The sequence below is a fragment of the Lepidochelys olivacea genome (assembly GCF_965140295.1).
Source record: "Lepidochelys olivacea isolate rLepOli2 genome assembly, chromosome: 7".
Taxonomy (NCBI): domain Eukaryota; kingdom Metazoa; phylum Chordata; order Testudines; family Cheloniidae; genus Lepidochelys; species Lepidochelys olivacea.
Window position 1 is genome coordinate 62,269,177 of NC_140417.1, and position 19,707 is coordinate 62,288,883.

The 19,707-nt window shown below is 42.4% G+C and overlaps 1 protein-coding gene across 5 annotated transcripts in view; it reads left to right on the top strand.

The window, feature by feature from the left end:
• Window positions 1-19,707, top strand: part of ADK (adenosine kinase) — a 549,228-nt gene that overhangs the window by 500,021 nt on the left and 29,500 nt on the right. For all 5 annotated transcript variants that reach the window (XM_084634813.1, XM_084634817.1, XM_084634815.1 and 2 more), the window contains one exon: window positions 17,773-17,859. In XM_084634813.1, coding sequence (XP_084490939.1) covers window positions 17,773-17,859 — 87 coding nt within the window. The remainder of the gene's footprint in view (window positions 1-17,772; window positions 17,860-19,707) is intronic.

A 19,707-nucleotide genomic window follows, 5' to 3' on the forward strand; every position in this document is an offset into this window, starting at 1 on the left:
AAATATTTGTAGCACTTAAACTCTGACACTGTGATATTGCACTGTGAACCTGCATTGATGCTGGGCCAGGCATTGTGGCTAATAGCAATTGATCACAGGATGAAAGTGCAGAACTCCATTCCAAATTGTTGGCTTTAGAAATTTGATGAGTACCTTTTCTGATGGAATAAAACAAGTGCCACAAGCAATATCTCCTCCTCCATGCCTTCCCCCCCACCTCACAAGTTTCAGAATAGTGTTTGTACAATGTATTGTTGTCAGTGACAACTGGACAAGAATTTTTAGGAGCAGTTGGCTATCAAAGAATGGCAAATTTAAAGGTTATGCAAATTGTGCCAGTACAGCCCAGCTTGTTTCAGACCTCTTTTCTCTATTATCATATCAATCGAGGCAGCTCATAGTAGACAAAGCAAGGTTATGGGAACCACCTAGAGCATCATGCATCATTAAACATCAATGCAGCATACATGAACATCTGCAATGTCGATTTTATTAACGGAGGGTATAGGGGAAGGCGATAAACAGCTTTCTTAGTCACTTAATTGTAAGAAATTTAATATCCTAATGCTTGCATTGTTTATCAACAGCATGTACATCAATAATTATGTAAATATAGTAGGCTAGATTACAATACCTATTGCTCACTGTTAATCACTACACAAATATGAACTTCCATCTGTGAGCACTTAAACACGTCAGTTGCACTAATAGTGCAGTTCTCTTTTAATGTTCCTTGGCTTGTGGGATGGAAGTATTTATGTGTCTCTTACATTGACATTTTTCTAGCTGGTGCATGAAGATTCTTTCTTGGATGTCCTATTAGCCTGGGCATCTTAGAAACTTCAAAAATCATGCAAGGATTTTTATTTAAGATTTAATAAAGGTGGGAAAGAGAGGGGGAAGCCATTAAGGAGTCCCTGTGTGTGCACCCAAAATTTGGAAACATGAAACAAAAAGTGTCAAACATTTGTACTAGAAATCTATAGATTGTGGGGCAGGCTTTTAGGATAGCGGATAGAAAATGAAAGCAAGTGAGGCTGTGGCCCCAAATGACTTGGAGGAAACTGGTATAGCAATTAAAATCTATTAGAGAGCAAAGAGTACAGTAAAGAGGGGGAAAGAAGTTGGCTACTTAAACCCAGATTGCAAGGCAATGGCCAGAGATTGGAACCACACCCCTAGATGGCACAACAGTGGCAGCTGGCAGCCCTGTTTTGTTAGAAAGGCTGTCATTGGTGAAATTCCCTATGCTTCTTACAAATGCTGGAGTTGTTTAGCCAGGTGACAAGAGGCCTGCCCATAAAAGGGTAAAGGTGGGTGGAAGTACTCCTCTTCCTGTTTCGTCCTGCATTCCACTGAAAGCGAAACAACTATTTAACCAATAAAATCAGAAAAAGGAAGCTGGTGAATGGAGGAGTAAAGTAATACAAGCTCAAAGATCAGGTCCAACAAGTTCACTCAGCAGAAAAATGGTCTAAACTTATCCTGTTTCCAAGAAGCCTTGTTCTTTCCTCAGCACCTTGTACTAGCCCTAAGTTACTGCTCACAGTGAGTAGCAGGCTCCTGTTACATTTGCTTTTTATATGGAAAAAGAAAAAAGTCTTCAAAGTTTTTGTTGGCATAAAAATCCAAAATATGTGCTCAAAATGTAGGCTACGTTCAGCTGCAGGGAAACCTACAGATGAATGCAGAGTCAACAGTAGTTGTCTCTGCGGTCAGTAGAATTCAACTGGTGGCAAAGAAAGGTGAAAAGAAATATGTTAGAAAAAGAAAGGTGAGTCAAATTATGAACAGGGTTGGATGAAAACTGTGTGCAAATGTAAACTTGGCAATTTGATAGTTCATTTTGTTTCCATACCCTAAAGGATAGTTTTTATTAGTCTAAAGTGCGTGTTTGACATATTCAAATTCAAAGATTCAGAGTTCATTTCAGTTGTTTTTTAAAATTAGATACTGTTCATAAATAATCATCAAATACATCCTCTATGATGGATGGATTAAAAGCAACACATAATTGTCTTTTTCCACCATCCTTTCCTCATCTCAAGATGTAAGTGATATGTTCTATTTCCTTCCACAGGTATGAAAACAGAAAATTTGGCCCTGTAGCAGTCCATGAAGTAATATTCTGCTTTAAACAGCAGACTTTGTTTCCTATCTTTTTTCCTTTTCATTCAGAATAACTAGTAGTTGCAACAGAACAGGGTCTGTAATCCAAAAAGAGTTGTATTTATTTTTATCGTTTTTGCTAGAATGGTCACAACTCGAGCTTTCTTTAATATGCTTGTGAAAGTTGTGATTTTGGGGTGTTTTTAAAGCTCAAAATACATGATCAAAGGGTTAAAAAGATTTTTTTTTATTTTTTTTTTTTAAATATAAAACTCTAGGATGCAGCTAATAGTATGGTAGTAAAACCCTGAAGGAAGAGTGAGTAAAAGTGACAGGCTGTGGTACAAACTCGACACGGTTCTGTAAATGTGGATGATGGAGATTTTTAATTTATGCCTTCTAACTTGATTATTGTGGTTTTGTCAAGCAGCCTGTTTTTATAGCTTCAGGTTTTACTGTAAATGATAGTGGTGCGTGCACTATAAATCCTCTTGTGTTACCTTTATGAGTGCGTATATCCTACAGCCATGCTTTAAAGAGCTTGCTATGCAAACATACGATTCAAGTGCTCTTCCTAGAAACTGTCTGTCAAACTGTTGTTATAATAACTGCATCATAATGAGTCCTGTTCACTATGTAGGAAATAATTTATAAACTAAATTTATAGTGTTGCATAATTTACATTAAACTGTATGTGTAATTATTTTGAACTGAGTAAATCCTATACATTCAGTTTACAGCCGTAATTAAGTAATATCATTTTGATACTAATTAGGTGATTCCAAAAGGATCATAGTTTTGTGTATTTAATTATCAAAAGAACAATAAACAACTAATTTAGGGTGAAAAAAACCTCCTTCATTTTGCACCAGATTCTGCTCTTAGTTACCATGGTGTAAATGTAGAGTATTTCCACCAAAGATAATGGAGTTGCTCCTGATTTTTATTGGGTGTATCTGAGAGCAGAATTTGGCCCTTTGAGATTAGCACAAATCTCAGCCCACACTGCACTTGCATCTTCTAATAGATATATAAAAGCTGTGAAAGCCTAGGAGAATCCACTTAATAAGCAAACTCCCATTCTGTTAAAAAAAAATCAGTCTAGAGAGATCTTAATTAAAGGCAACAGAGAATTTATAAATACAGAATGAGAGCAACAAAAATAGTCATTAAAAACCCTAGATCTAGCTTCTAAACAAAACTAGGAGAAATTAAAATCTCCAGGTAGAAATTAGGTATTTAAAGGCACTAATATAGGGTCACTCAAATTTTTCTCTCTTCTTCCTGAACTTTGTCCAAGAGAATGAAGTCTAATGAATAAAAAATTAGTCATGTGCTGGGGAAGTCTTTCTCTGATGCACTGATCATATTTATAAAATTAAATGTAAAATCTTCCAGAAGAAAAAGCTCCTTCAAGAGTGCTCTGTAGTGACCAAGGGCTCACTCCTTCCCTATTCAGTCTCAGTCATGCTCAAATAAAACAGAAATGCCTTGGGCCCATTTCTGCCTCTCCTGACGACCTGTGTTTCTCAGATTATCATGTAACATAAACGAAACTGTCGTCTAACATGGCCTCATTTAAATTATGTGATTTCTGTATTCTCCACTCTGAAATTGAGGTGTAGCTGAGGAAACTGGCAAGTCTCATGGTGGGGGTCTGCACATAACCCATGGGAAAATGAAGCTATGGGTATGTCTACTCTACGAAATTAGGTCGAATTTATAGAAGTTGGTTTTGTAGAAAGCGTTTTTATACAGTTGATTGTGTGTGTCCCCACACAAATGCTCTAAGTGCATGTAGTTGGCGGAGTGTGTCCACAGTACCGAGGCAACCGTCGACTTGCGGAGCGTTGCACTGTGGGTGGCTATCCCACAGTTCCCGCAGTCTCCACCGCCCATTTGAATTCTGGGTAGAAATCCCAGTGCCTGATGTGGCTAAAACATTGTTGCGGGTGGTTCTGGGTACATATCGCCCCCATTCCCTCCCTCCCTCCGTGAAAGCAAGGGCAGACAATCGTTTTGCGCCTTTTTTCTTGAGTTACCTGTGCAGACTCCATACCACGGCAAGCATGGAGCCCGCCCAGCTAACCGTCACCGTATGTCTCCTGGGTGCTGGCAGACGTGGTAATGCATTGCTACACAGCCGCAGTTTATTGCCTTTTGGCAGCAGACAGTGCAGTATGACTGGTAGCTGTCATCGACGTAGTCCTAGGTGCTCTTTTAACCAGGTGCCTGGGCAAACATGGGAGTGACTCAGCCAGGTCATTTCCCTTGTTTCGTCTCGTGCCGATTGAGTCCTACCGGCAGTACACTGTCTTTTAACCTGCAGCTAGCAGAAGATGATGGCTAGTTGTCATACTGCACCGTCTTCTGCCGAGCACCCAGGTGTTGATGATGGCTAGCGGTCGTTCTGCACAGTCTGCTGCCAGCAAGATGTATAAAGATAGATGAAGTGGATCAAAACAAGAAATAGACCAGATTTGTTTTGTATTCATTTTCTCCTCCCTCCCTCCCTCTGTGAAATCAACGGCCTGCTAAACCCAGTTCTGAGTTCTATCCTTGAGGGGGCCATTCAGTTTCTCGCAAAGCCACCCCCTTTGTTGATTTTAATTCCCTGTAAGCCATGTCGTCAGTCGTCCCTCCCTCCGTCAGGGCAAAATCGTTCCACGCCTTTTTTCTGTGCAGACGCCATACCACGGCAAGCATGGAGCCCGCTCAGATCACTTTGGCAATTAGGAGCACATTAAACACCACACGCATTATCCAGCAGTATATGCATCACCAGAACCTGGCAAAGCGATACCGAGCGAGTAGGCAACGTCAGCATGGTGATGTGAATGATGAGGACATGGACACAGACTTCTCTCAAAGCACAGGCCCTGGCAGTGTGGGCATCATGGTGCTAATGAGGCAGGTTCATGTGGTGGAACGCCGATTCTGGGCTTGGGAAACAAGCACAGACTGGTGGGACCGCATAGTGTTGCAGGTCTGGGACGATTCCCAGTGGTTGCGAAACTTTCACATGCGTAAGGGCATTTTCATGGCAAATCTACTGTGGAGGCTGCTGTGATGTAAGTAGCCAACGCAATCAAAGATCTGCTGATATCAAGGGTAGTGACCCTGGGAAATGTGCAGGTCAGAGTGGATGGCTTTGCTGGAATGGGATTCCCTAACTGTGGTAGGGCCATAGACGGAACCCATATCCCTATCTTGGCACCGGAGCACCAAGCCGACGAGTACATAAACCACAAGGGGTACTTTTCAATAGTGCTGCAAGCACTGGTGGATCACAAGGGACATTTCACCAACATCAATGAATAGGGGGATAACTACCAAGGTAGCCCAGGAGGGGTGGTGGAGGAGAGAAGCACCAGGAGGGGTGATGGAGGAGGGAAGGACAAGGCCACACAGCACTTTAAAAGTTTAAAACTTTAAAACTTATTGAATGCCAGCCTTCTGTTGCTTGGGCCATCCTCTGGGGTGGAGTGGCTGGGTGGCCGGATGCCCCCCCACCGCGTTCTTGGGCGTCTGGGTGAGGAGGCTATAGAACTTGGGGCAGAGGGCGGTTGGTTACACAGGGGCTGTAGCAGCGGTCTGTGCTCCTGCTGCCTTTCCTGCAGCTCAACCATACAATGGAGCATATTGGTTTGATCCTCCAGCAGCCTCAGCATTGAATCCTGCCTCCTCTCATCACGCTGCCGCCACCTTTCAGCTTCAGCCCTCTCTTCAGCCTGCCACTTACTCTCTTCAGCCCACCACCTCTCCTCCCGGTCATTTTGTGCTTTCCTGCACTCTGACATTGTCTGCCTCCATGCATTCGTCTGTGCTCTGTCAGTGTGGAAGGACAGCATGAGCTCAGAGAACATTTCATCACGAGTGCGTTTTTTTCGCCTTCTAATCTTCACTAGCCTCTGGGAAGGAGAAGATCCTGTGATCCTTGAAACACATGCAGCTGGTGGAGAAAAAAAAAAGAGACAGTGGTATTTAAAAAGACACATTTTCTAGAGCAATGGGTACACTCTTTCATCGTAAACCTTGCTTTTAACATTATATACTCAGCACATGTGCTTTCGTTACAAGGTCGCATTTTGCCTCCCCCCACCACGTGGCTAGCCCCTCATCCCTCCCCGTGGCTAACAGCAGGGAACATTTCTGTTCAGCCATAGGCAAACAGCCCAGCAGGAACAGGCACCTCTGAATGTTCCCTTAAGAAAAGCACCCTATTTCAACCAGGTGACCATGAATGATATGTCACTCTCCTGAGGATAACACAGAGAGATAAAGAACGGATGTTGTTTGAATGCCAGCAAACATACACTGCAATGCTTTGTTGTACAATGATTCCTGAGTATGTGCTACTGGCCTGGTGTGGTAAAGTGTCCTACCATGGTGGGTGGAATAAGGCTGCCCTCCCCAGAAACCTTTTGCAGCGGCTTTGGGAGTACATCCAGGAGAGCCGCGAATGCCAGGGCAAATTAATCATTAAACATGCTTGCTTTTAAACCATGTATAGTATTTTAAAAGGTACACTCACCAGAGGTCCCTTCTCCGCCTGGCGGGTCCGGGAGGCAGCCTTGGGTGGGTTCAGGGGGTACTGGCTCCAGGTCCAGGGTGAGCAACAGTTCCTGGCTGTCGGGAAAACCGGTTTCTCCGCTTGCTTGCTGTGAGCTATCTACAACTTCATCTTCCTCGTCCCCAAAACCTTCTTCCGTGTTGTCTCCATCTCCATTGAAGGAGTCAAACAACACGGCTGGGGTAGTGGTGGCTGAACCCCCCTAAAATGGCATGCAACTCATCATAGAAGCAGCATGTTTGGGGCTCTGACCTGCAGCAGCCGTTTGCCTCTCTGGTTTTCTGGTTGGCTTGCCTCAGCTCCTTAAGTTTCATGCGGCATTGCTTTGGGTCCCTGTTATGGCCTCTGTCCTTCATGCCCTGGAAAATTTTGACAAATGTTTTGGCATTTCGAAAACTGGAACGGAGTTCTGATAGCATGGATTCCTCTTCCCATACAGCGATCAGATCCCGTACCTCCCGTTCGGTCCATGCTGGAGCTCTTTTGTGATTCTGGGACTCCATCATGGTCACCTCTGCTGATGAGCTCTGGCCAGCATGGCAAGCTGCAGGTGACCATTCAAACAGGAAATTGAAATTCAAAAGTTTGTGGGCCTTTTCCTGTCTACTTGGCCAGTGCATCTGAGTTGAGAGTGCTGTCCAGAGCGGTCACAATAGAGCACTCTGGGATAGCTCCCGGAGGCCAATACCGTCTAATTGCGTCCACAGTACCCCAAATTCGACCCGGCAAGGCCGATTTAAGCGCTAATCCCCTTGTCAAGGGTGGAGTAAGGAAATTGATTTTAAGAGCCCTTTAAGTAAAAAAAAAGGGCTTTGTCGTGTTGACAGGTGCAGGGTTAAATCGATTTAACATTGCTAAATTCTACTTCAACTCCTAGTATAGACCAGGGCTATGTGTAAATGGGAGCAACCTGGTGAAAATATGAGGGAAAACATAATTCTCTTCCTTTTCAAAATTAAATTACACTCAATTTTTTTTTTTTTTAATTTTGAGTTTCTCCCATTGATCCGGTGTAGACACTGTAAAAGGTCGACCTAAGCTATGTTGACTCCAGCTACGTGAATAACGTAGCTGGAGTTGTGTAACTTAGGTTGACTGAGCCCCGTAGTGTCGACCTGCCCATAGCATCATACACTAATACCAGCAATCAGGCACACTTACAACAATAAACAAAAGAAAGACTGGCAAAAAGACTAAACTAGTCAATAAAAAACAAATGAAGGTTTTGGTTTTCTGCTTAGTAAACAGTAATTCTTTCCTGGCGGTCAGCTATGTCTTCTTTTCCTAGCTTGCACCGCCATGCCTCTGAAACAAACAGGCTCTGGTTTTGTAGGTGACAAATAAGTAAATAAATAACCTAATTTGTTTTTTAAAAACTAAAAGGTAAAAATTGGAAATCTTTTTATTTATGGTGGTTGAAATCATTGTGCTCTGAAGTTTCTATGTGTGCATATTTACAAATATAAGGTCTGTCCACATAAATGTCTTAGGCCAGATTCACCACTATGTTACACTAGTTTTATGCTGGTGTTGCTTGACTGATTTCAGTGAAGCTACACTGTGGTAAAACTGGAGTAATGCAGTGGAAAATCAAGCCCTACATGTCTGAGCAGGGCTTGGGAAAGTGTATTTTGGGTCTTGGGTTGCTGTGACCCATCCATTCTCTCTTCAGGCCTGATTATGATCATACACTGGTATAATTCAGGAGTAACTCTATTATAGTCATTTGAGTTACTGTAGTGTAAAAACTGTACAAGTTCAGAATCAAGCTCTTCTTCTTTCATGTGTGATGCTTAAATCTTAACACTCTTTGCCTTTCCTCAGCCTCCAACCCCTTTCCTTGCTCAGACAGAGATCACAGGAAAGTGGTTTAATTCTGAATGCTACCTTATGTCTTTAGCAGCCATGCTGAATTAGGGGAGTTAGTTTTCTGGCAGTTCAGTGGATGCAGTTTCAGCTCCCACTGAAAAGCATGCCTAGCAGGCAAATGGTAGTTCTCTTGTGAACTTGGAAGGGCTTTTTCAACAGAATTCACTGCAGTTCTAAACTTTAAACATTGTGACACATGCCAGAAAAATTCCTCAGCCAGTTCTTCAGGGCACTTTTTCTTAGAAATATATATGTTTATATAGGTATATATTTCATCAGAGCCAGAATAAAGATAAAACTTTAGCATCTTCTGCTACCCTCCCCTGCTCCTCTGTCTGATATACATAATTATAGTGTTTTCTGTACCAGTCTAAACAAAACATAATAAGATTTAAAAAATGAAACAGAACTTCAGCTGTTAGCATCAGCAGTGAACTGGACAGAGAATGCCAAAGGGGAAGGAGCTCCCATACCTCCTGTAAAGAAAACACTTTGGGGTCTATAAAAAACATTCAAGACTGAGTCATTCATTAGTGCTGTTAAGTTTTGCAGTTCTTGCAACTAGATAGAGTCTGAGGCCATGTCTACACTACAAAGTTAAGTCGACTTAATGTAAGTCGACACTGAGTCTCCGATTTAAGCAAGTTGATCTTGCATGTTCACACTAGACTCATTGTGTCGGCCGAGTGCATCCTCACTAGCAGGGCTCTTATCGACACATGGAGCACTGCACTGCAGGTAGCTATCCCACAGTGCACGTAGCCAAGTGGAATTTTGGGTTGGGTTTACAATGCCTTATGGGAGCAAAATCTTGGCGTGGGTAGTTATGGGAACATAATGTTAGCCTCCCATGATGCACTTACCTCCCTCCCTGAAATCAATGGCAGACAAACCAAGCCTTTTTTGTAAGCCTTGGTTACTCGCACGGACGCTATAGCACGATAAGCCTGGACCCCACTCAGGTGTAAACTGTTGTTGTGAGCATTAAAAACACCTCATACCTTATCCTGCAATATTTACACAGCCAATACAGGAGCCGCCACGTGGAACAGTGTGACGCCATGCAAGCAGCCCTGCTGGAAGACATAGAGCAGAGCAATTTGCAGTTGCTGGCGACAGTCACACATCACCTTGACACGGTTGAGTGCCGTTTCTGGGCCTGGGAAACAAGCACTGACTGGTGGAACCACATTGTTATGCAGCTATGGGATGATGTGCAGTAGCTGCAGAACTTTTGAATGTGTTATGCCACTTTCCAGGAACTGTGTGAAGAGTTTTCCCCAGCCCTGAAGTGAAGCAATACTAAAATGAGAGTTGCTCTGACAGTGGAGAAGCAAATGGTGATAGCTCTGTAGAAGTTTACAATGCCAAACTGCTACCGGTTAATGGGGCATCAATTTGGAGTGAGTAAATTTACCCTGGGATCTGTTGTGATCCACCATTGCAGGGCCATCAACGGACTTCTGCTAAGAAGGATAGTGACTCTGGGCAACGTGCAGGACATAGTGGATGGTTTTCCCACAATTGCGTTCCCGAGTTGTGGTGGGATAACAGGCGGAATGCATATCCCAATTTTGATACCACACCACCCTGCGAAAGAATACATAAACTGAAAAAGGTTACTTCTCAATGATGTTGCAAGCGCTGGTGGATCACAGGGGCCATTTCACCGACATCAACATGGGATGGTTTGGAAAGCTGCATGATGCGCACATCTCTAGGAACACAGGTCTGTTCAGAAAGCTGCAAGCAGGGACTTTCTTTCCAGACTTCAAAATAACCATTGGTGATGTTGAAATGCCAGTTGTGATCCTGGGAGATGCAGCCTGCCCCTTGCTCCCATGGCTCATGAAGCCATACACAGGCATCCTGGAAAGCAGTAAGGACCTGTTCAACTGTAGGCTGAGCAACTGCAGAATGGTGGTGGAATGTGCCTTTGGACATTTAAAAGGTCACTGGCGTTGTTCGCTTACTAGGTTAGACCTCAGTGAAAGCAATATCCCCATTGTTATTGCTGCCTGCTGTGTGCTCCATAATATCTGTGAAACAAAGGGAGAAAAGTTTACAGTGGGAGTGGGGAGTTTAGGCGGATCGCCTGGCAGCCTATTTTGAGCAGCCAGGCACCAGAGCAATAAGCAATGAGCCAGAGTAATATGACACTTACGTATACTGTTCCTTACCAAACTGTCCCCTCCAGTGCATTTTCTCCCCTGTAAACACCACCCCCACCAACCACTGTGCTGAATGAATAAAGAGCCTTTTCTCCTCAATCTGTTCAGTTTTTTTATGCGCGCACACACAGAGATGGCAAAAAAAAAAAAGTAAGATAACCTGGGGTAAAAGGGCTGATAACATTCTGGGCGGGAGAAACAAGGAAAGCTTGCTTACAGATGCACTGCAATAACAATCAAAGGTGTGGGAATGGGTGCCTTCTAGTCCTTTTACCCTCCCCTGGTGTTGAGTGAAAGGGATACCGAATTCTTTCCCCTTCCCCCTATACGATGTTTGGGGAGTTGGATGTAGAACTGGGCGATGATGGCAGCAGGTTCAGCATAGGCTGCAGAGGGACTCTGGCATCCAACTGCCTTTCTTGAACCTCAATCAGATGTCTCAACATATCTGATTGCTCTTTCATAATCTGTAGCATCTCTTCCTGCATGGCATGCTTGTGTTCCCTGAATGCTCTCCTGTCCTCCCTGTCCATGTCCAGGTTCTTGGACAGTGTAATACTCCATGCTCTGAGCTCCATCTTGTCACTCTCAGAGGCGTGCATTAACTCACTGAACATGTCTTCCTGAGTCTTCTTTTTCCACCTTCTAATCTGGGAAAGTCTCTGTCCCAGTGTGGAGGATGCACCAACGGACAAGGTTTCAGCTGCAAGGAATACAAAGCACAAGGGTAGCATTGACAGTGCATACATCGTTTCGGGTGCAAGGTTAATTATTTTCTTTAAAAAAAAACCCACGTCACAATACACTTCACTGCAAGCCACACTGACATCACAACTGGTGGCTATTGCAAGAGTCAGTTTTCTACTCCAGCCTTGGTGAGCAAGGCCATGAGGCATGGGTAAGACATCTTGTGGTGCTGCTTTTGTGAAGACATCATTTGGATCACAGGTTGGAACTTGAGAAAAGCCCCCTGTCCCCTAGCAATCTGAATGGTCCTTGAGGACAGGCACCAGTGTAAAGCCCCACAAATATTTTTTTACAAAAGTGGCACCGGGTGAGGGGGGGAAGAGGGAGACAAACAGGAAGCCTCCACCCACCCCCCTTTTTTACAGTGCTGCTTGCAATACACGGTGATCTCTTACAACCACGGCATGTTTGGGAAAGCGTGGTTGTGTGACCCAGATGTCCCCAAATGGGGGACGGACTATTTGTTGAATTGTTTGCAGTTTAAGGGCTAGCATTCAAAACTCTCCCCGTTTCCCCTAGGTGACCCTATGCGATATCACTCTCATGAGGGTAACAGAGGTGGCAAGGGAGCAAATGCTGCAAGCGTCTGGGAATAGACCCAGTCCTTATGCTGCAGTGCTGTGTGCTGCAGTGATGCCAGCAGAGTTAATACTGGAGTGGTGTGGGAAAGTGTCCTATAGTGGTGGACGAAATAAGGCAGCCCTCCCCAGAAACCTTCTACAAAGGATTGCAGAGTACCTTCATGAAAGCTTCCTAGAGAGCTCCATGGAGGATTCCCGGACCATTGCCATGCACATAAAAAGTCTTTTTCGGAGAGCATCCTCTGTGTAGCTGGAGTGGCCACCGATACCCACTACCCCTACTTTTTTTGTTCATATTAAACATAAAAAAATAGCAGCATGAAATCCCTAAGGTTTGTTTGGAAATGTGTACTCACCAGAGATGCCTTCCCCGGCGTCGCGTTCTGCCCACCAACTTGTCCTGTTAAGGGATGGGCTCCAGGGTTAAAAACAGTTCTTGGCTGTTGGGGAGAATGGATCCTCCGCATGCCAGCCTCACATTCTCCTCCTTCTCCTCCTCCCCTTCCTCGTCAACAATGTTGTCCTTTTTGTTGCTCAGGGTCACCTGGGGCTCCTGGGACATATCCATGGAGAGTTCTGGCATGGGGTGGGGTCGCCTCGGAGAATTGCATGCAGCTCTTCATAAAAGAGGCATGTCTGTGGGACAGAACCAGAACAACTGTTCACCTCCCTTGTCTTCTGGTACGCTTGCTGAAACTCCTTTATTTTCATGCAGCACTGCTGCGTGTCCCTGGTGTAGCCCTTCTCCCCTGTGCAATCTTGGCATAGATGTCAGCGTTTCTTCTGCTGGATCGGAGCTCTGCCTGCATAGGCTCTTCTCCCCACACAGCAATAAGATCCACCACCTCCTTTATATTCCATGCTGGAGCACGTTTGCAGCCTTGAGTCTCCATGATCAGCTGTGCTGTGCTGGCTCTCCACACTGATCAAACAGGAAATGAAAAGCCAAAAGTTCCTGGGGCTTTAACAGGGGACCGGCTGTTTCCTGTGTACCTGGCTGATGTGCAGTGGAGTTGAAAGTGCTCTCCAGAGCAGTCACAGTGGAGCATTATGGGACACCTCCTGAAGGCCAATTTATTCGATTTACACAATGCAGTGTCTACACTATCCCCATGTCAACCTGTGGAGGTAGAGTACAGAATGCCAAGGGACGTGCTGGCCTCCCTTCACGCAGCCTCCATTGGCCTGGAGCAGCGAACCGCGGCCTGTGGGAGCCATGATCGGCCAAACCTGCGGACGCGGCAGGTAAACAAACTGTTCCAGCCCGCCAGGGGCTTTTCCTGAACAAGCGGCCGACGGCTTTGAGAACCACTGCACTACACCATCCCTGTGGATTCTTTATAGCTTTGGGCATCTCTGGGCTGATATTGATATTGGTATGACAGTATCTACTTAATGTACATGATACTGGTTTCCTTTTTTCCTGTTGTGGAATACAGCAGTGACATTGGTGCCTACAGCACTAAAAACAAGAAAAAACATTATTACTGTACTAATTTAAAGGGTTTTTTAATTACCTCGATGTAAGGATGATGTGGAAGCCTAAACACTGTTAGGTTCTTTTTCACCCTTCTTTGGAGTGGGTTAAGAATTCAGGTTCTGCTCTGCTGACTTGGAGTTGATTCCGAATACTTCTCTCACTTCTCTCCACCACAGCGGCCCAGAACCATTTATATATTTCTGGGCTTAAGTTAATATCTTCTTTCTATTTTTTTCTGTCCTTTCTTTTCCTCTCCTTTCCTTTCCATCTGGATTTGGCCCCTGATCTAAAGAAAATTGTGTGGGGGGTTGCAGGTGGGTTCTGTTTCACAGTTATTGTTTTATAAAAAGTTCAGCTTACAAATGAAAAATGAATGTGTCCCAGCTTGTCAGCATCTGTATAATCAATATCTGCCCATGTATCTAAAGATTATTATTTTAGGAAGCAGCTAGACAATACTATGGCATTTTAAACTCCCTTTTTTAAAAAATGAGAAGTTAAGGGCACTTGGACATGTTGCCTTTAAGAGTTCTGTTACAGGTAATTAAATATAAGTTTACACATTTAATTTACCTCTAAGAGCAAGAGAGACTAGTAAATGACCCAGTTAAGAAAAGTACTCAGCCTAATTGGATGTAATGATTGTTTGCTAGTGTTTATTACTGTACTACTACAAGCAGACGTATAATCTGTGATTCTAATTTGGTTTAGAGGCAGACCTGTGGTACTCGAAGCTACCATCAGTGTTTCAGCTAGCATCATGAAACTGGCTATATTTATTTGGCAACTTTAATTTCTGTGTGTATTAGGGTGGGAGGAAGGATGTTTTTCTGTCAATATTGTTCTGCAGCATTACCTCCAGGCTCTGTTTTACCTGCAAAAATATTGTTTGGGTGGATACATTAGTGTACATATTTTCTAAGGAAAAAAGATAGGTCCTATATGCATAATGCAACAATTAATAACAGCTAGGATTTACCACTGAACTGACTTTGACTAAGGTTGTGTGTTATAAAGGTGTCTTAAGCACAGGAGGCCACTACATTAGAGCCTGATTCTGGTCATGCTTACATCAGTGTAAATCAAGTGTTGAAGTTAATGGAACTTTATCAGTGTGAAACTAGTGTGAGATCAAGCCCTAAGACTCTAGCTTTCAGTGATATTCATTACCAAATTTTGCTTAATTATTTACACCTGCTGTAACTCTCACTCACACACAATCCTTAACTTCCAAGAAGCAACATAGAGAGGGTGCCCTGTATTTGAATGTGTTTACCATAGAAGAGGTTTGTTGCTTAAAAATAGCACGCTGGATTTTATGCCCAGAGGAGTAGCACTTGGATTTCAAAATACTTATGTAATTATTCTTTATTTCATAAGCTGTCAGAATGATAAATGAAATCAGAACTGACTTTGAAAAGCAAGGTCATTTGATGACCAGTGCACTTAGCCAAGGTGTCCCTGTGTTCACTATGATGGATTTGGGAGGTTTATAATATAATATATCACACATGAAAACGAAGTTAAAGTAACATTAAACTCACAATAGCAAGGAAATTCAGAGTGGAGGCTTCTGGTTCATCCTTAATTCACCCCATTGTTCCTGGTTATTACAGGACCTGCACAGTGGTGGATGATGTTAGATATCACATATCCTGCTGCATGGGCATAGCAAAGTGAATTAAGCCTATTGACTTCATTTTGTGTGAGTTAAAGATAGATCCTTAATGTTACTTCAGTGTATTTTAAATGTGTGTTATTGTTATCTGCCGATGGTAACAAAAGTAGTCTGATACTGATCAGAAGTAGTCTGATACTGTAGGTCCAAAAGAGTGATTAAATTCTGTTGTGGCAACAGACATTTGCACAGAGAAAGTTTTATAATTTGCTGTATTGAACATGTGCAGTATGTAAGAATATCAACTTCTTTTCAAAGTAGTACATGCTGCAAAACCAGACAAACTGTTTCTGAACCCTCAGCATCCTGACTCAACCCACTTGAAAACATATAAAGTTATAGAAGCAGGAAGAACAGACTGGATGACCCATTTAAAACTGAAAATTGTGAGAGTAAAGCAGGTTTATATCATATCAGCTGAAGTCATTGGTGCATTTATTTTTTAAAATAATTCAGAGTTTCCTACTATTATATCTGATACAGAATGAATAGCATAGAAATGTATAAGTCCAGTACTTAAGAGTACTACAGGCAGCTTAGGGAAGGACTCAGGAGGAGAGAAGTGAGGAGAAAGAGAAGATGGTGGTGGGAGTTCTTTCATTCACGTGAGTTTGCTTGAATACAGAATCCTGTTTAATCTTGATCCTTGCCTGTTTAGCTTATTCAAGTACAACATTTGTGCATTATGTCTTTTCTGTGCACATACATATACATTCATACACATACACAAACAGCTGTGTATGCACATATACTTTATATTGTACATCTGTGTGTGTATATCTGTTAGGGGAAAGGAAATCTGCAGAAGGCCACAACAACAAAACAAACTTCTTCATTGTAATGTGTCTTTTAACAGGTTTGTCATTTTATGGATTGTTTTTGCATAAGCTAGAACAAAATATGTTATACTTCCTTATCAGGTGGTTGACTGCACTCTGCTCTCCCTGCAGAGTTCAATACAAAACCTGTATTCCTTGATTTTCTGTTCAAATGAATCCTGTTAAAGTACTATCGGGGTGAAACGCTTAGCTCTTGAATACCATAATGCAACAGCATTTAAGTCACGTTTCTAAATAGCTTTATAAATGAAATAGAGAGGATGCACAGAGTACTGACTAAAACCTGTTCTTTAACTGGAATATTCTTAGATTTTTTTCGTTACCCTTTTCCTTTTTTCCTTTGCCTTTCACTGATGGTTGTTGATAACACTCCCCTCCCTTTCTGGTGGGCCAGCCAACAGTTCCCTCTGGAGGTACCATCATTATATCTGCCTGGTTTACTTAATAGCAGATGGCGAAGAGCAGTAGAGCTGGTACACTGCACTTCACAGAAACCAGGATCCTTCTGGTACCTCTGTAACACACACACACAGGCTCCTGGTTTGAGACTGTTAATTCTGTGTTTGCTTCCCAACCTGAGATGCTTTGTTCATGACTGTGTATTGGACAAGTACTCTGTGTATGAACCATTTTATGATCTGCTGTGTAGCTGGGTAATGAAAAGACTAAACACCTGAAATTTTTGCATATTGCAGGGACTATTTGTCATGTTACTTCTATTTTTATCAAAAATTAAAGGGTGAAGACAGCTCTGATAGTTTTCAGTGTTGCTGGCTGACAGGCAATTTTTTTAACTATCTGCCAAAGGAAATCCATTTGCTGAGACCATTTTAATGCACACTGAATACCAGAGGCAGAACTTCCATTGGCTCTATTACAGGGGTAATTTACACTTTAACAAGGTATTGTGACAAAGTAGTCATTATCTTTTTATCACGTCATTATGACATTACCACCTGGAAAGCCCTAGCTGATTAATTAGTGGCATATATTAAATTTATAACCCTAGATTGCTAAAGTTATCATATGTAAGTGGTGTAATTATGTTCAGTTGTAGTGTGTTGGTGAATTGGAGGTGCAGATGCTCTAGATCCATCTGTTGAAATAGTTTTTATGGGTGCCAGTAGAGGATAGAGAGCTTCAGGGGAGAGAGACTAAAAAAAACCACTAAGGAAGAAGGCTGAGGTCACTGGACATTTTGAAACCACATCTACTTTGGCTGCAAATTCCTAGGGTCCATCCTCAGACACATTTTCAAATGAGATGCAGTTTCAAAGTATTTTACTACCCCAAAACGTATTAGCTTTCCCCTTGTATCTTACATTTTTATTATTTCACATTTATTTTGGCTTTTCTTACGCAGATACTTGTAGGTCCTCCCTATTGGGCTTGTTACTTCCTGAGGCCTTGACTGTCTAGTCTAGAGGTTGCATCAGCTGTCTGCAGCTGACAGGAGGTCCTGGTTTTGGCAGGATGGATTTTTCTCCATCTCTCTTTTCATCTGTCTCTGCATCTTCTTGTGTTTTTCTGTCAGTTAGTTTGACCACCCATACACATGTGTCCATATGGTATATAAATTGACATGTAAACTAAATGTGTGATCCTTTTGGTCCAAATTGAGTTGTTGAGCACTGACATTCACATGTTGATTGTTTTATTTTGCAGTGAGGTGTTTCAAATTTGTTTCCCAAATTACTAATGTTTTCTTTTCCCCTACTCTTGTAGAAAATGAAGTGACTGCTTTCCCAGTCTTAGACAGTGACCAGAGTGAAATCATTGATACCAATGGAGCTGGTGATGCTTTTGTTGGAGGTACTTATTGCTTTCTTTATTCTCTTATTTGGAGGTTAGACTTTTTTCCCCCTATTCTTGATGGAATATGCATTTTTCAGTCTAGAATTTCAGATTGTTCTTTAGAGTAAATTTTGTTCTTTTCAAGCTTTCGTTTACATCCTGAGATTGTGTTTTAATTAAGTGTTAATTCTCACAGGAAAAAATGTGTTCTATGACTTTAAAGATAATATGCTATTACGTTATCCTGTGGTCGTTTTCACAAGATTAATTGTATCTGTCAGAATGTTGCATAAACAAGCTGCATCAAATACATTGTATAGTGTACTCAGATCCCTCCTGGCTTAAATTTTAACACATTGTTGTTCTTTAAAACAGGTTGTGGTGAATATTAAATAGCATTTTAATAATTGAGTGTAATGTCTTCTGATCATGTTGTTTTGTTCTAGAACATCTGTTTCCAGTCTAGTTGTTTGGAGATCAGAAAATAATATAAAGGGTTAACTTTTTAAAACTAGACTAGAATATTATCTGGCACTGCTTAATATTCATTTGCAAATTGACTAATCTTTGGCATAAGCCCTCAAAAAAAGAGGATGTTATGTCTGTGCCTGGTTCAAAATGACTCAATATAAGCCAATAAAAAATCCAATCCAAAAATTCCCTAGCTGGTTGTAGCATTTATGTAGTGCAGTGACATGCTATTGCATCTTGAAGGCCACACTGGAAACACTAGAATGGCACAGTTGCAGTGCTAAAGCTGTGCTGCTGTAGTATACACACTCGCTACAGCGATGGAATGTGTTCTTCTATCACTGTAGTAAATCAAGCTCTCCAAGAGCTGGTAGCTAAATTGATGGAAGAATTCTTCCATTGACTTAGCAGTGTCTATGCCAGGGCTTAGGTCAGCTTAAATACATTGCAGAGGGAGTGAAATTTTTCACAGCCCTGAGCAATGTAGTTAAGCCGACCTAACTTTCTAGAGTAGACTAGCCCTGATTAATAGCAGCAAGTGTCCCATTAGACCTTAACTTACTGGAAGCACAGACTAAGATAGAGATTCTCAAACATTTTTTTGTTGACTGACCCCTTTTCAAATGCAATGTTAATCATGCACCCCCCCAACTGAGAAACTGATTGACAAAAGTATCTGTGTACTTTGTATAAACACGTACTGTTAGTGATGCTTTAAGAAAAAGAGTAGAAGAGTACTTATAGATATCAGTGCGATGGGTGGGCCTGTTTCTTACTGCAGAGTCTATCTATCCTTTGTGTGATGGTTGACAAGCAAACTCGTAAATCACTCTCCACTTCCAGTCGAGACCCGAACTTTGTCTTCATAGCTGGCATGGCAGAAATGGTGCTTCACATATATGTATTGTTGGGAAAGGTAGCCACACTTTCATTGCTTCTGTAACTAAAACTGGGTACTCTGTAGCAATAGTTGGCCAAAACTGGCAAGGTCTCTGTTCCTGAAACTTAATTTTCAGTGTGTGGGCACAGGTAGTTCGAGCAGCTCCTGTTCTGCTTTTGCACTCAAATGGCGAGATGACATAGCAAAAGTTGAGAACGGATCCCAAACCCAATCATATTCCTCCGTGTTGATATTTTTAAAGTAAACCGTGAAGTGCTCGGCTAAAGTTGAAAGGTGACCAACGATCCTGTTTCTCTCACAGCCAATTGTCATTCTGTGAGTATCCAGAAATTCTGTCAAAAGCAGAAACAGATCTGATGTTTCGCTGCTCAGCCTGGTTTTCCAAATCTCTACTTTCTTCTGAAATGCTGCACTCTTGTCACTCACCTCAAGTATGATTGTACTGCCCCCTTGTGTGGACAGGTTCAGCGCATTCAATAGATTAAAAATGTCTG